Raw genomic sequence first — 18386 nt, 5'->3', positions numbered from 1 at the left:
TGAAGTCAATTCCCTTCAGCTTCATGAATTTTATTTAGTTTTTTTTTTTTAAGAGCAGGTTTCTTAGCAAAAATTTTCTCATTTTTTGTTTATCTGAAAAGTGTCTTTTCTTTCACCTTCATATTAGACAGCTATTGTCACTGGATATAAAATTCTGGGTTGAAAAGTGTTTTTTTTTTTTTCTTTTTAGCACATTAAATTTGTCATTCTAGAATCTTCTGACTGCCATTATTTTGATGAAAAGTCAACTCTATCATTATTCTTCTGTGTAATGGGTCATTTTCTCTGGCTTCTTTGCAATCCTCTTTATCTTTCGGTTTTCAGCAGCTTGGCTACAGTTTGCCTGTGTTTAGCTTTTTTATATTTATCCTACTTGAGGTCCATTGAGTTCTTGAATTTGTAAATTGATAGTTTTCACCATTTGGGAATGTTCTCATTAATTCTCTTGGCACATTTTCTTCTCAGACTTCACATAGATGTAAGTTTATGGCATTTGATGTTTTCCCAGTCCACTAAACTTTTTGCCTAAGGGTACTCCCCAGCCACTCCACCCCACAACGTGAAGGGAGTGCCTTTATGTGAAAAGCTACATAAATACAAGTCTCACCCTGCAGCTCCTTTCTTTGAAGGATCAAATCCCCTCTAATTTCTGCCTTCTCTTGGCTACTGTGTGGTGCCTCTGCTATTACCCAGAAAGCTATTGATTTGCTTCTATCTAATATAGTTTTGTTACCAATAGATAATAAATATCATCAGAGGAGGAGTTCCTGTCGTGGCACAGCTGAAACGAATCCAGCTAGCCTCCATGAGGTTTCAGGTTCAATCCCTGGCCTCACTCAGTGGGTTAAGGATCTGGCATTGCCATGAGCTGTGGTGTAGGTCACAGATGCCTCTCGGATCCCGCATTGCTGTGGCTCTACCATAGTCCGGTGGCTACAGCTCCAATTAGACCCCATATGCTGTGGGTGTGGCCCTAAAAAGACAAAAGACCAAAAAAAATTCATTAAAACAAACAAACAAACAAATAAATAAATAAATAATTAATCATCAGAGGAGGTTTTGTTATATTCCAAGAGGCTTATGTAAACTCTTCTTTTAACCTATTAAATAAATATATAATACATTGATAATATTGAAATATCTTTATATTCCCAGAATAATCTATATTGTTTTTTAATATACCTCTAAGTTTGATCTACTGGTATTTTATGTAGGATTTTTGTATATTTTAGCTTAAAAGTGACTCCTTTTTTGCTCTTTTAAAACTGTGGTTTTGCTAGCTTATAGAAAATGGTTTGAGAAATTTCTTTCTTTTTCTATGCTCTGGGATAGTTTATATAGAATGAGAATTGTTTATTACTTAAAAGTTTGAAAAACATCTATAAAACTATGTGAATCTGAACTTTAAAAAAATGTGTTAGCAATGCTTTTTTCTTCCTCCTGGTTTTTAACCTATTCTGAACTCAAGTTTTCCATTTCTCAATTCAGTTTTAGAAATTTATATTTTTCTCAGAAATGTTCACTGAGATTTTCACATTTATTTGCGTGGCATTTTATTTTGTTTATATGATACTTTATTTTTGAAAATAGTCTTTAAAGGGGAAAAATGAAACTCACTATCATAAAATTCAAATATACATTAAAGCACAAAGAAGAAAATTAAAATAACTTGAATTCTCACTAACTTAACAAATATTTCATTATCTTTTAAAATTTTGTTGCTTTTATATTTTATTTTTTTATATTTTTGCTTTTTAGAGCTGTTATTTTTATTTTTATTTATTTTTTACTTTTTTGCTTTTTTGAGGCAGACCCACAGCATATGGAGGTTCCCAGGCAAGGGTCTAATCAGAGCTACAGCTGCTGACCTAAGCCACAGCCACAGCAACGCAGGATCCAAGCCGCGTCTTTGACCCACACCACAGCTCACAGCAACGCCAGATCCTTGACCCACTGATAGAGGCCAGCGATCAAACCCGAAACATCATGGTTCCTGGTTCCTAGTCAGATTCGTTTCTGCTGCACCACGATGGGAACTCCTGTTGTTGCTTCTTTTTATTCTGCTTCATTTCTATATATTTGTACTTTCTCTCCTTTTTCCTTGATTACATTTGCTAATCACTGATCAGTTTATTGGATTTCCCCCTCACCTCTGAAGAATCCCAGCTCTTTTGCTATTTAGCGTTTCTGTATATTTTTCTCACTATTTTAAAGTTCAGTGGTTTTTAATGACTAAGTCGTGCTATGGAACCCTTTTCAAAATTAAAATGTTATGTGAAATCCCAGTGCATAAATAGATAAAAGCCAAGCACTTGTGATTAAAGCAAAGGGGAGGAAAGTGAGGGGAAGGAAGGGAGTTTCCCAGATTCTCACTCACTTGACAGCCCTCCCCACCCCCGTCCTCCTGAAACTCCTCTTTCTTATCAGACACTATGACTCCAGAGAACACTGTTAGACAATCACCACTGTTCTGATTTAGTAATTCTACTTTTATCTTTATTGTTTCCTTCCTCCTGTTTTCCATAGGCTAGTTTTATAGCTCTTTTCTGATTTTTTGGATTTGGTGCTTACTATATTTCTTTTCTTTCTTATTTAATATTGGAAATATTGAAGTCTATGAATTTGTCACCCTGTACAATGTTGGTCATATCTTATAATATTTCACATAGGCTATTTTCCCAATAGGTGGTAATTACAGTTTTGAGTCTCCTCTTTGACCCACAATATATGTAGGAGTGTGTTTTCAATGTCTAAGTGTGGAGAGATTTGTTTACTCTTTTGCATATTAAGTTGTGATTTTATTTTTTTGTGGTCATAAAATAAGATCTAATTTTGAGTTTTTAAGAAATTACTGATTTTTTTGGTAACCCAATGTTTAATGAATTTAAAAAATTTTTCCATGCCAGCTATAAAAAGTGTATCTTACTTTTTGGTTACAGAGTTTAGTTCACTTCTATCATCTATCTTACAATTATATTACTTAAATCCTCTGTATCTGCACTATCCAATGTAGTAGCTGTTCTCCACATGTGACTATGGAGCATTTGAAATGTGACTAGTCTAACCTGACATGTGTTTTTAAGTATAAAATGCACACAGGGTTTTGAAGATAGAATACAAAAACAGGTGAAATAGTGCAATAATATTTTTTATTTTTATTACATATTGAAATGACAATATTTTTGGTCTATTGAGTTAAATTAATTATATACCACAAGAATTAATTTCATCTCTTCTTGGGGTAGCTTTTGAAATGAGGCTACTAGGAAAATTTAAATTATAAAGTTCCCATCGTGGCTCAGTGGTTAACAAACCTGACTAGTATCCATGAGGACTCGCCTTACTCAGTGGGTTAAGGATCTGTTGTCTCTAGGATCTGTGGGGTAGACTGGCAGCTATAGTTCTGATTCAGCCCCTAGCCTGGGAACCTCTGTATGCTGCAGGTACATCCCTAAAAAGAAAAAGAAGACAAAAAAAATTAAATTACATGTGTAATTATTTCTATTGGACGTAACTGCACTGTATAATTATTTTTGTCCACTTGGTCTGTACATTACAGTTTTTTCCATAATTTCTATGTATATTTCTCACAGTTTTCACTGCATATATTTTAGCACTATGCTATTTAGCACACAATAGGCCATTTCTCTTATGGATTGTACTTTATATAAAATAAAATGACTCTGTTGCCCTGTTTGAGTTCTACTTTGATAAGAATTATTGCTATTCTTACTTTTTTTTTCTTTTTTTTTGTCTTCTTGCTATTTCTTGGGCCGCTCCCGCGGCATATGGAGGTTCCCAGGCTAGGGGTCAAATCGGAGCTGTAGCCACCGGCCTACGCCAGAGCCACAGCAACGTGGGATCCGAGCCGCGTCTGCAACCTACACCACAGCTCACGGCAACGCCGGATCGTTAACCCACTGAGCAAGGGCAGGGATCGAACCCGCAACCTCATGGTTCCTAGTCGGATTCGTTAACCACTGCGCCACAACGGGAACTCTGCTATTCTTACTTTTTAAGAACATTTGCTTAAGGTGTTTTGTACGTCTCCTTTTAACTTGAGCTTCATTTTATTTCAGGTGGATATCTTTTTTTATTGTTTACTTTTTAGGGCTTCACTCGCAACATATGGAAATTCCCAGGCTAGGGGCTCAAGTAGAGCTGTAGCTGCTGGCCTACATCACAGCCACAGCAACACAACCCCAGATCCAAGCCGTGTCTGCAACCCACACTACATACAGCTCATGGCAACTGGATCCTAAGGCCACTGAGGGAGGCCAGGCTCAAACCTGCATCCTCATGGATTATAGTCCGATTCGTTTCTGCTATGCCACAGTGGGAACTCTCAGGCGGGTATCTTTTAAACAGTAACTAAATTAATTGTATCTTTTGACATAGTCTGAAATACTTTACTTTTTTTTTTTTTTTTTCTTTTTACCACTGCACCTGCAGCCTATGGAAGTTCACAGGCTAGGAGTCAAATCAGAGCTGCAGCTGAGGCATGCACCACAGCCACAGCAACACTGGATCCAACCTGCATCTGCCACCTGCACAGCAGCTCACAGCAACGCCAGATCCTTAACCCACTGAGCAACCTGCATCCCCACAGAGACAATTTTCAGTTCTTAAACTGCTGAGCCACAACAGGAGCTCCTGCTTTTTTTTCCCACTTATTTCTGTTAATTTTTTTTTCTTTTTTAAGTTGAAGTATAGTAGATTTATAATATTATCTAGGTATACAATGTAGTGATTCAAAATTTTTTTATGTTATACCCTATTCATAGTTATTTTTATTGGCTATACTCCTTGTACTGTTCTTATAACTTATTTTTAATAAGGGAGTCTAGTTTTCACAATTATTATCATCAGTGATATCAATGATCATCTTATTTTATGAGTTATTTTTTATGCTACGTCCTTCTCCTTTTTCTATATTTTATTATATTGAATATTTAAAAAATCATATGTTCTACTTTTATTACATTATTGTTTTGTAAAATCATGGTTAATGCATTTGCTTTAATTATCATTGTCCAGGATGGAATAGTATCCATTAGCCCTATGTAAATGAGTAATTGAGCATGTTTTTCTTCCTCTCTATTCCTTTCCTAACTGGAATTCAGATACTTATTACATTTTTTTAACAAATGTCTTAATTGAGAATTAATTTTTAAAATAGGTTTTAAACCATACTTAACCACAATTATCTAGATTTAACTGATTTTGCTGTTTTGAATTTCATCACTACTACTTTCTCTCTGTTGATTAATGTATCCTTGAAAAGATTTTCATCAGGAAAGAATGTAAGTGGTAGAAATTCAGAGCCACAACTGTTTAAAAATGTTTTGCTGGTCTCCTTGACTATATTTAGAATTCCTGAGTGCAGCATTTTTTCCTTTAAAACGCTGTAAAACATTCATCCTCTGGTGCTTATGTTGTGGAGAGGCCGTTTTGACTGTGTTGTTTTGTAGACTACTTATTTTTTTCTGTCTGCGTATTTGAGGGATGTTTTCATTTTCCTTCCATTTTGAAAGTTCAGGAGGATATGTGGAGATGTCGTCATTCAGTCATACATTCCTTCATTTGTATTTTTTAACAGCTTCATTGAGATATAGTTCTTATACCGTACAGCCTACCCATTTTTTTTTCTGTCTTTTTCGGGCCACAGCCGTGGCATATGAAAAGTTCCCAGGCTAGGGGCCAATTGGAGAACAGCTGCTGGCCTACATGACAGCCACAGCGACACGGGATCTGAGCCGCACCTGCGACCTACACCACAGCTCACAGCAATGCCGGATCCTTAATGCCAGGGATTGAACCTGCCATCTCATGCCTACTAGTCAGGTTCATTACCACTGAGGCACAGGGGAACTCCCAGCCTCCCCATTTAAAGCATAAAATCCAATGGCTTTTAGTATAGTCTTCACAGAATTGTGCAATTATCACCACAATAAATTTAAGAACATTTTCATCATGCCCAAATAAAACTTGAACCCCTTTAGTCTTTCCAATATGCCTCCCTCTCTCCCACAGCCCCTAGCATCCACTAATATACTCTGTTTCTATAGATTTTTGCTTATTCTGTCTATTTCATGTAAATGGAATTACGCAATATGTGACCCTTGAGACTGGTTTCTTTTACTTGGAGAAATTATGATTTCACAGATTTATTTGTATTGCAGCCTATATCAACATTTCATTTTTATTATTGAATAATATTCCATTGTATAGATATGCCACATTTTATTTATCTGTTCATTGGTTGATGGACATTTGGGTTTTGTCCACAAATTGGCTATTAAAAATAATGCTGCTATGGGATTCCCGTCGTGGCACAGTGAAAACTCCTCAGATTTGTCCTTTTTTTCAGAATTCTTTTGGCTATTCTGGGCCCCTTGGATTTCCAAATGAATTGTAGAATTAGCTTGTCAATTTCAGCAACCAAAAAAAAAAAAAAAAAAAAAAAAAGAAGCAGCAGCCAGATGAGATTTTTATAGAAATCTGTAAATTAATATGTGGAATATTCCCATAATGACAGTAGTAAGTCTCATATATAAACATGGGATGTCTTTCCATTTATTTAGGTCTTTGATTTCTTTCAGTAGTATTTTGTAGTTTTCAGAGTTTAAGTTTTATGCTTCTCTTGCTAAATTTATTTCTAAGTATTTAATTCTGTTTTATGTTATCTTAAATGGAATTTTCATAATTTAATTTTGGTTTATTCATTGCTATTATATAGAACACAACTGATTTTTGTATATTAATCTTGTCAAACTTACTGAACTCATTTATTAGTTCTAATATTTTTCAGTGGCTTCTTTAGTGTTTTCTATATATAAGATTATGTCATCTGCAAATAGAGATAGTTTTACTTCTTCCTTTCTAATTTGGACTCTTTTAATTTCATTTTCTTGCATAATTGCCCTGGCTAGCACCAGTACAATGCTGAGCTTAAGTAGTGAGAGCAGACATCTTGTTTTAGAAATAGGGGGAAAGCATTCAGTCTTTTACTTGTGGACCTAAAACAATGAAACAACCAGTTATTTTACCAAAAAAAAAAAAAAAAAAAAAAGGTTTTACTTGGGAACAACAAAGATTTGCAATTCAGAACGTGCAATCTATGGTGATCCACAGGCAAGTCCAGAGACTAAAAGAAAGGAACTTTCTTTTATAGAGGATAAGGAATTGGGAGGGGCTATTATAAACAAAGAGCTCCCTGGAGGAAACTGGGAGTTCGAAGTGTAATGGCTTTTCATTGGCTGAGTCAAATAGCAGTCTCTCAGTGACTAGACTCTTGAAGGTCAAGGAGAAAATTCTCCTTCTTCCTGCTGGGTAGTAAAATAAGCCACTTTCTTCCTGTTGGAGATGCAAAGGTACATCTCTTCCTGTTGGGTCTACAATTGACATCGATGGGTAGGGCATGAGAGCTCCCTCTTCTGGCATCCTGGCTTTATTTAAAATGATGATTTGGTTTATTAATTTTCACACATGGTTTAAGTGTGATGTTAGTGGGTTTTTTGTAGGTGGTCTTTATCAGGCTGAGGATGTTTCCTTCTGTTCCCGGTTTGTTGAGTGTTTTCTGTCATGAGGTGTGGTTGAATTTTTTGATGCTTTTTCTGTATCTATTAAGATGATCATGTGGTCTTTGTCCTTTATCCATTAATACGGTGTGTTATATTAATTGAATTTTGGATAGCATTTTTTTTTTTTACCTTTTCAGTCAGCTTCTCTTTTCCTCATTGTTTAGCCTTCAGAGGACTTTTGAACAACCTAGCAAATGACATATGCAATAGACGTGATGCAGGTCTTAGAAGTTGGTGGTGGTCCTCTGCAAAATTTTTGTTTCCAGAACTTTATGCCCCATCAGAAGTCCTGGTGCTGGCTATCTAGGATTTTTTTGCTTGGTCCATTCGGTGGTGTGAATGTAAAACAAATTTTTAAGTGTACTTATGTAACCCAAGTGTATAAGTTCATAACATTATTCGTATGATATATATACATAATACAGTTTCATATTACAGGCACTATTTTTGGAGATGAAAATTTTTAACTGTATTATTTATATGCTTTTTTGGTATGATAACCCTTCTATGCATAATTAGGTGTGTAGCTATCATTTTTGGCCATTATAATCATTATCAATGTATTTTGTCTTTGAAGATTCGTTAAAGTCCTCTCCGGTTTCTTTCAACATAGTATGATTTGTTTCATATTATCTATTTCTATCATGTCTCTATGTTATAATGTATGCTCACATTAATGGCAGTTTCCTTCTCTTGGACACTTTTTTTTCTTTTCCATGTGGTTTCCTTCACCCAGTTGCATTGTCATTTTCATTGATGACGCATATGCTAATTAATTTTTTTTCTCCAAATGCCTGCCCTTTTTGTTCTTGATTTTGTGTTTCAGCTCTATTTTATTTTATTTTATTTTGTTTGTTTTTGTCTTTTCCAGGGTTGCACCCACGGCATATGGAGGTTCCCAGGCTAGGGGTCTAATCAGAGCTGTAGCTGCTGGCCTACGCCAGAGCCACAGCAACATCAGATCCAAGCCTCTTTGCGACCTACACCACAGATCACAGCAACACCAGATCCTTAACCCACTGAGCGAGGCGAGGGAGGCGAGGGATCGAACCCACAACCTAATGGTTCCTAGTCTGATTCATTAACCATTGAGCCACAGTGGGAACTCCTCAGCTCTATTTTAAATTTAAATTCTGTTCATTGGTATTTCTCTATAGTTTCTGTTGGCCTGTGACCATCTGTTACTTGTTAGTAATGTTTATATATTTTTGAAACTGACAGTCTCTTCTCTGCCTGGGTGTTAATTAATATTTAAACGTTTCTTTAAGATGGTTTAGAAAATAGTTATTTCTGGAGTTACCATTGTGGCTCAGTGGTTAATGAATCCTACTAGGAACCATGAGGTTGTGGGTTCTATCCCTGGCCTCTCTCAGTGGGGCGTTGCTGTGAGCTCTGATGTAGGCCAGCAGCTACTGCTCCATCCAGTTAGACCCCTAGCCTGGGAACCTCCATACACCGTGGGTGCGGCCCTAGAAAAGGCAAAAAGAAAAAAAAAGGAAAAAAAGAAAAGAAAGAAAATAGTTATTTCTTGTGGTTACTATATCCATTACCTTTCTAAATTCATACCAAGGTCTTGGATTATCAGAAAGTGTCACTTACAGGTACATATACATTTTTATTTATTTTTTATTCTAGTGAACTATATGTAACATAAAATTTACCATCTAATCAGTATTAAGTGTGCACTTCTGTGGCATTAATTACATTCACCTTGTTCTGCAACTTTAAAGTTTTTAAGGAGAAAATAATTCTCATTTCTTAGTCTTTCATATTCCTTAGTATTTTTTCTTTTCCATTGATGAACTTTCTTTTTCTTTTATTTATTCATTTTTTGTTTTCTTTTTAAATTATTATTATTAAAGTGTAGTTGATTACAATGTTTCATCAAGTTCTGTTGTACCACAAAGTGACCCAATCACATACATTTCCCTGTGCTGTACAGTAGATCCCATTGCCCATCTATTCCAAATATAAAAGTTTGCATCCCCAAAACCCCAAAATGCCCATCCATCCCACTCTCTCCTCTTCCCCTCCTCAGGAACCCCAAGTCTGCTTTTCTTGTTTCTGTTTTTTGTTTGTTTGTTATTTTTTTTTAATTTTTTTGTCTTTTTGCCTTTTCTAGGGCCACTTCTCACGGCATATGGAGATTCCCAGGCTAGGGGTCCAATCGGAGCTGTAGCCACCTGCCTACACCACAGCCACAGCAATGTGGGATCTGAGCTGCATCTACGACCTACACCACAGCTCACGGCAAGCCAGATCCTTAACCCACTGAGCGAGGCCAGGGATCAAACCCACAACCTCATGGTTCCTTAACCACTGAGCCACCATGGGAACTCCTGTTTGTTATTTTTAGATAGGATCATCTGTTCCCATATTTTAGATTCTACAAATAAGTGATATCATATGGTATTTGTCTTTCTCTTTCTGGCTTTCTTCATTTAGTATGAAAGTCTCTACATCCATCTATATTGCTGCAAATGACATTAGCTTGTCTTTTTTATGGCTGAGTAATATTCCATTGTATGTATGTACCACATCTTCTTAATCCATTCATCCTGTTGATGGACATTTAGGTTGTTTCCCTGTCTGGGCTATTGTGAATAGTGCTGCTATGAAAATAGGGGTGCATGTATCTTTTTCAATGAAAGTTTTGTCCGGATATGTGTCCAGCAGTGGAATTGATGGCTCATATGGTAGTTCTATATTTAGTTTTCTGAGGCAACTCCATACTGTTTTCCATAGTGGTTGTACCAATTTACATTCCCACCAACAGTGGAGGAAGGTACCTTTTTCTCCACACCCTCTCCAGCATTTGTTATTTGTTGCCTTGTTAATGATGGCCATTCTGACTGTTGTGAGTGAGGTGGTACCTCATTGTAGTTTTGATTTGCATTTCTCTAATAATTAGTGATATTGAGCATTTTTTCATATGTGTGTTGGCCATCCGTATGTCTTCTTTAGAGAAATGTCTATTTAGGCCTTCTGCTCATTTTTCAGTTGGGTTGTTTGTTTTTTTGCTGTTGAGTTGCATGCGTTGTTTGTATATTTTGGAGATTAGACCCTTGTCTGTTGCATCATTGACAAAGATTTTCTCCCATTTGGTAGGTTGTCTTTTTGTTTTTTTATGGTTTCCTTGGCTGTGCAAAAGTTTTTGAGTTTGATTAGGTCCCATTGGTTTATTTGTGTCTTTATTGTCATTATTCTAGGAGGTGGATCAAACAAGATGTTGCTGTGATTTATGTCAAAGAGTTTTCTGCCTGTGTTTTCCTCTGGGAGTTTTATAGTGACTTTTTTTTGTTGTTGTTTTAGATGCTGAGGAGTTCCTGGCAGAAGGTTTGCGGAATGAGAACCTCAGTGCTCTTGCAAGGGACCACAGAGACCATATTCTACGGGGCTTTCAGCAAATCAAATCTAGGTTTGTAAACTGGCTTCATTATTCTTCTCCATAAGCTTTAAAACAATTTATAATCAGTAATATCTATTTCAATTGTATATAAATTAGCAAGCTAAGACATACCTATCATATTTCTTTATACTTGGTAAAGGCTTAATAAATGTTTACTGAATTGAGTTGGAGGTAGGCAGGCATTGTTAGGGTAGTTAGTTTGCCAGAATGGAAGTATTTTGTAATTATGCATGTTAAGAAAACTATTCTGCTTTTAGCTTTGGATTGTTATGTTTGTTCTTGAACACTTGCACAAAATGTTTGAAAAGCTAAATATTTATGCTTGTCCAGATTCCTAAAGGGGGGAGATGTTAAGCAGTATGAGATAATTTTTATAATGATTTTTGGTCCTGATTTTGCATCCACATCTCCTTCCCTAATATAAAATTTAAACCAGACTTATCCAGTTGACTCTCTGACCTTATTAGAATGTTTTAGTCTTAGACTGTTTGGAATATCATGCTCATGAAGGTTTTTTTGTTGTTTTTTAAAATTTTTATAATGATTTTTATTTTTTCCATTATAGCTGGTTTACAGTGTTCTGTCAATTTTCTGCTGTACAGCATGGTGACCCGGTCACACATACATGTATACATTGTTTTTTCTCACATTATCATGCTCCATCATAAATGACTAGATATAGTTCCCAGTGCTATTCAGCAGGATCTCATTGCTTATCCATTCCAAAGGCAATAGTTTGCATCTATTAACCCCAAATTCCCAATCCATCCCACTCCCTCTCCTGACATAATTCATGCCTTTTATAATGTGAGCACCTGTCAGATGCATACACTTGCTTGAGGGAGAAAAAAATAAAATTTTTCCTTTATAATATGTTTCCCGACCACCTCTTGCTTGAAATGTGATAACTGAATGAGAGTTGAGGATAAGTGAGTACTATTTTAAGCCTTTTCCAACCTGGTGGCGATGTGATTCAGAATGTTTGAACTGAGGACTCTTAGTAAAGGGAGAGCCTCAGCAGGGTTATGACTGGGATTTAATTTGTATGGCTAATCGATCTTAGCATCAACTTTAGAAAGCTCATCGAAACTCCTTAGGAGCAGAGAACTTTATCCTTTCTAAGGGCACAGCCAGAATATATTCCCTCCAGGAATGTGAGAGAACCTCACAAGATGCCCTGCTGGATCTTAATCGATCTTTCCTGCTGGCTAATTAAGCATCACTTTTACTCAGCAACTGGGGACTGTGTAATTATCAGCTTGGGTTGCCCTGAATAATTGAAACAAACAGAATGCAGAAGGTGTGAGCTTTTTGCAAAAGTGAGAATATCTATAATTTTGGGGGACCTAGAAGAGTGTTTAAAACAAACCTCCCCATAATGTTACTTTATTAGTAGATATGTTTACGGTTAGTTGTGTACCTGAAGGCTTAGTTAGTAACCCATAGAATTTTATTTTTTATTTTTATTTATTTATTTATTTATTTTTTACTTTTTAGGGCTGCACCCGTGGCATATGGAAAGTCCCAGGCTAGTTGTGGAATCGGAACTGTAGTTGTCGGCGTATACCACTGCCACAGCAATGCTGGATCTAATCTTCCCTGCAACCTACACCACAGCTCAGGGCAACGCCAGATTCTTAACCCACTGAGTGAGGCCAGGGATGAACCCGCATCCTCATGGGTCCTAGTCAGGATTGTTAACCAATGAGCCATGAAGGAAACTCCTTGCTTTTTTTAAATACAAAGTTGAACTTTGTATTATAGGACTATTATAAGGATGGCATGAGGGATAAAGGTGGGATTATTTTAAATTGTATATGTAGAGATGACTTACATATAATTGTGTAGGTGGTGGTGTTAATGGTATAATCTGTGATAAGGAATGTAAAAAAATCTTACTGTATCTGTAAGACAAATATTCAATGAGGAGGGAGTTTCCTTTTCCCTATTTGTCCCACTGCCTTTGGAAAAGGGCTACATTTCAATCTGAAATTGGTAATAAAAGGTGATCTTTGTGGTGACTCACTGTTATCACTTACATATTATTTCTTAGTCCTCTTTTTAAGCGCATACACACATATCCATACACACGCACCCATGCACGCACACATAGAAGCTGTATTTGTTATGAGATGGAGAGTGTTCCTTATTCTCAAAGAACTTGCTGTGTGGTTTGTGGGATAGACATTCAGGAAATAATCAGCAGGAGTTTTAGGAAACATCTGCATTGTTGATGGGAGCTTTCTGTTCATTGATTTGTTGCAAGAAAGATGACACTTTATTTAGAATTTCATAATTATCAGATCGGGAGGAAATGAGGAGCCAGAAATTAGATACTGTACAAGAAAATGGAAAAATGAGGCTTTCTTTTGGCAATCTGTTTGAAATTGTCTTACATTTACCCATTCAGTCATCACCCTGTTAATGTAACCCTTGTAGTGCTGAATCCTCTTTGCAGCCACATTGCGTCTTTAGTCCCATTTATGGCCCATTGATGTTATGTACTTATACGTATTGATACCACTTGGTTTGAAAACACTGACAGCTTGTCTACTTTTTTGTGTGTGGAAGTTGTATCTCTCACAGAGGCGAGGTATGAAGAGAAATTTGGAGTCATCAAACTTGAGAGTTAAATGTATATGGCAAGTTGCCAAGTAACATCAAAAGAATTATTGAGGAGTTCCCATCGTGGCGCAGAGGAAACAAATCCAACTAGGAACCATGAGGTTGCAGGTTTGATCCCTGGCCTCTCTCAGTGGGTTAAGGATCCGGTGTTGCCTCGAGCTGTGGTGTAGGTCACAGATGCGGCTCGGATCTGATTTGCTGTGGCTGTGGTGTAGGCAGGCAGCTGTAGCTCGGACTGGAACCTCCATATGCCATGGGTGCGCTCCTAAAAAAGAAAAAAAAAAAAAAGAATTATTGAAAGTCACTTTTTTTTTTTTTTTTTTTTTTTTAGGGCCACACTCCCAACATATGGAGGTTCCCAGGCTAGGGGTCCAGTCGGAGCTACAGCTGCCGGCCTACGCCAGAGCCACAGCAACGCCAGATCCGAGCTGCATCTGTGACCTACACCACAGCTCATGGCAATGCCAGGATCCTTAACCCACTGAGTGAGGCCAGAGATCGAACCCAAAACCTCATGGTTCCTAGTCGGATTTGTTTCCCCTGTGCCACGATGGGAACTCTGAGAGTCACTTTAAAGTTTTTTTTTTTATCTTCAGTCATATTAAAGAAATAAAATTTTAGAGGTCTGACAAATTTGTGGGGAAGGATAGGAACTAATCTATTAATTTGGCACGTTAGGGCTTATGTGGAAGGCAGGTAAGAAATCTCTAGCAGGATAATCTAGGAAAGCCACTAGATAAATATAAACACCGTAATTACGTATATTTCCCCCCAAATTTCCCATTCCATCTTTGTTGTATCTTTAGTAAACTCTAGGGGCTTGGCCCTAGTTTTTATGGTGGCTCAGAATTCAGTGCTGTTTGCCATGGCTGTGGACCTGCTGTAAGTTAAAGCATCTGACTCCATTATAGCTGTTATGTGCCATTTGCCACCTTTCTGTTACCTAGAGCGACTGACCCTAGGAAATGATAGTTGTGTCGAGTCAGGGATGTCCTCCAAGTGCTCATCTTTTTTTCAGTACAGGTAGCTTTGCTATTCTCTCTTGTCTCAGACTTAAAATTGTATCTGTATTTCTGTCTTACAGGTTTTTTTTTTTTCTTTTTTGGCTTAAAAGTGTTACCCATGAAAGATAATGTTTTCCATGTTAGATAAAATAAAAAACGGATGGCAATTTCTGTGATTCCAAGGAAATGAAGTCCCGTTGTGGTATTTGATATCCTGAGCTGTGATGTTCATTGCTCTTCGTCGAAGTGCCCTAAAAACTAACAGCTTTCACATTCTGAGTCCAAATTTCCACTGAGCTCTTTAGAGAATGATTAGGATGAAAGCGAGGTAGAGGCTCCTCCTGTTTTATTACAGTGGTCACTGCAGGACCAGTGCCAGATGTGAGACACCTGGAATGAAGCAGACATGATCTACATTCAGACGTCAGATCGTGTTCTTAGGCATTTGCAGAAACAGTTGAGCATTTCTTAAGTTTGATTCAGGGGAGGCCATCAGACAGCAAGAATATGTTGGGTGTGGGGGAGGGGATGAAGAAAATAGAATATTTTTACTACTGAGGTAGGGATAAATTCCCTTTCCATGGCTCATTTTGGAACAGCTAGTCATTTATGCTCACTGTTGGACGTGAAGGCCAGAGCCAATGGAAACAAACTTGGAGTATTGTTTCCTGTTATGAAACTTAAAGGAGTTCCAAAAAGAGACAGGTAGATTAATAGCATATTGAGAAAGAAATAAAGAAATAACTTACTGTAACAGGGTTATGGCACAAACCCTGCAAACCACAGGACATTTAAAGTACAGGCTGAAAGAATGTCTTGAACATGTCTCATTGTAGGTGGTTAGCATATAGCTCTGCATGAAACATGATATGTTAGTATAAATACCATAAAAATAATTCCAGTTCTCTTTGGGAACTTCAGGTTTTCCTTGTCAGCTTAACATGCATTTAGCTTTAAAACAAGATTTAGTCTAAGACTATATTGTTCTTGTGTCTTTGTATTATAGAAAGAAAGACGAGGAGTTAGTCTGATATAACTTATGGGAGCAAGATTTTCAAAGTGGTATAATGTAAATAGCATTCCCATTACCACAGAGAGTTTTACTTTTCCTATGTGCTGATGATTGAGCTTAAAACCCCCAAACAAAACACATTCAAGTGAGTATGCTTATCAAGAGAAGTAATGTGGAATGTGTTGGTACATTTGTGTTACTTACAAGTTTAGATATTTGCTCCTAGCATTCCTTTCTGTTGTTCATTTTGCTATTTACACTGGAGTTTCAGAGCTAATGAAAGAAAAAAAAAAAAAAAAAAAGACTGGTAGGTACTTGTGCAATCCATCTAAGTTTCAAGAGCTCTGAAAAGGCTCAAATGTCATAGCAATAATTTGACCACATCTCAAAGGTTAAAAATTCCTTTCTTCCTTTTTCAGTTCTGTTTCTCTCTACCTGTCATTTTTTTTTTTAATGGCCACACCCACAGCACATGGACATTCCCAGGCCAGGGATTAAATCTGAGCCGCAGTTGCAGCCTATGCAGCAGCTGCCACAATCCTGGATCCTTTGACCCACTGCACTGGGCTGGGGATCAAACCTGCACCTCCTTAGCCACCCGAGCCACTGCAGTCAGATTCTTAACCCACTGGGCCACAATGGGTATTCTTCTCTGCCTCTCTTTTTTTTTTTTTTTTGTCTTTTTGCTATTTCTTTGGGCCGCTCCCACGGCATATGGAGGTTCCCAGGCTAGGGATCAAATCGGAGATGTAGCCATTGGCCTACGCCATAGCCACAACAATGCGGGATCCGAGCTGCATCTGCAACCTACACCACAGCTCACGGCAATGCCGGATTGTTAACCCACTGAGCAAGGGCAGGGACTGAACCCGCAACCTCATGGTTCCTAGTCAGATTCGTTAACCACTGCGCCACGACGGGAACTCCCCTCTGCCTCTCATTCTTAACCAAGAAAGAAAATATAAACCCACAACAACTTTAGGGCTCTCAACTGCCAAATTCCTGCACTAATTTTCTGTTATTTAGTGAGTGTATGTTGGGATTTCATAATCATGTTAAATATTTTTGGAGATACACTTAGTAGGGATGGTGAGAGGCTGTATTTTTTGCTCTTTTAGTCTGAAATGCTCTACAGGTAGTATTGATATAATATTACCTGCTGTTGATCTTTTAGCTTAACCTGGAAAGGAAGATTATTTTGTTATATGTTATTTTATACCAATTCTCTTATATTTTCAAGGCAGCCTTGAAATGTGTAACTTTCCTTTTAATTTTATATGATGATTATTTTGTTTATTCTTTTTTTATTTTTTATTTTTTTAAATTAATTTATTGTTTCCGCTGTACAGCATGGGGACCAAGTTACACATATATGTATACATTTTTTTCCCTCCCATTGTTTGTTTATTCTTTCACTTGTGTGTGTATCTTGGATTTGGTACCATCTGTAAGATTAAATTGATCCCTTTTGGTTTTCTATTATCATGGTATTAGTGGGCAGAAACTTCTCCCTTTGGTCATTTCATAAAATAAATATTTTATATAAATAACTTGGGTGTATAATAATTTTTAGTAAGTGGGTTTTTTAATTTTAATTGTTTAATTACTTATTTTTGCTTTTTAGGCTGGCGCCTTCGCATATGGAAGTTCCCAGGTTAGGGGTGGAATCCAAGCTACACCACAGCCACAGCCACAGCCACACCAAATCTAAGCAGCATCTGAGACCTACACCATAGCTCATGACCACACTGGATCTTAACCCACTCAAAGAGGCTAGGGATTGAACCTGGGTCCTCATGGATACTAGTTGGGTTCATAACCCACTGAGCCACAACGGGAAATCCTAAGTGGGTTTTTGTTTTTGTTTTTTTGTTTTTTTAAAGCTTGGATGAATAAATGTGTTCCTTTCAAACCTTTTTATTAAAAATTCCCAGTAGTGAGCTCTTTAAACTTAATAACTTGTTCTATCGAGAGCAAAAGGAATTTTGAAATGAGAGCTAGGAGAGAGGCAGATACCTGAGCTTGTATCCTTCAGGATGGACTGACCCATTAGAATAATAAGCTGAACACTACTCTTCAGCTGTGCAGTTAGCTTGCTGAAATTTGCTTTACTCCTGATGGAATTATAGCTATCATTATCTCTTGGGCACATTTCTATTATCTACTCAAAATGAATTTGTCTTGAGAAAAAAAAATGAATTTGTCTTGGAAGGTCTCAAAAAACTCAGTGTCAATTTTTTAATACTAGAAGCTTTTCTATGTATCTATAAATGAAGCTCTTAATTCATACATTGTGTTAAAAGATCATTTATATGAAATTACTGTCTTAATTTTACCACCATTTTCTTTGGCCTTGATTTTAAGTCTCAGCTGATCTGGAGCTAGTCTTTTGTCCCAGTGCTGTACTATTTTCTCTGCATATAGAAAGCCAATGGGGGGGGGGAATGCTTCTCTGTATTCATCTATTTGTGGCTCTCTAGAAACTTGTGGCATGAGGCCTTCCTGATGTGGTTTTTCCCTAATTTGCTTGCTTTCTCTTATTTCTGATATAGATCCACCCTGTCTCCACTTCCTGTATTACAGTGAAACTGGAGCAAAGGGGAGAGAAATGCAAGAGCACTGGATCAGCTGTCAGAACCCAAACTCTTTGTTCTGATGTTTTTTCTATAACACCAACTGATTCAATTAAAGATTCTCCTAACCATGATCTTGTGTTTTCTTTTTAAGTTACTGCCTCCAAAATGTTGTTTGGA

General features: G+C 37.1%; 1 protein-coding gene across 1 annotated transcript in view; it reads left to right on the top strand.

Annotated features, from left to right (window-relative positions):
- Nucleotides 1-18386, top strand: part of SKAP1 (src kinase associated phosphoprotein 1) — a 308582-nt gene that overhangs the window by 34939 nt on the left and 255257 nt on the right. Inside the window, exon 2 of the mRNA XM_013979973.2 lies at nucleotides 10896-11001. Within this exon, the coding sequence (XP_013835427.2) occupies nucleotides 10896-11001 (106 nt within the window). The remainder of the gene's footprint in view (nucleotides 1-10895; nucleotides 11002-18386) is intronic.

This window comes from Sus scrofa, chromosome 12 (genome assembly GCF_000003025.6).
Source record: "Sus scrofa isolate TJ Tabasco breed Duroc chromosome 12, Sscrofa11.1, whole genome shotgun sequence".
Classification (NCBI taxonomy): domain Eukaryota; kingdom Metazoa; phylum Chordata; class Mammalia; order Artiodactyla; family Suidae; genus Sus; species Sus scrofa.
This window is presented reverse-complemented; position numbering and strand designations above follow the sequence as displayed.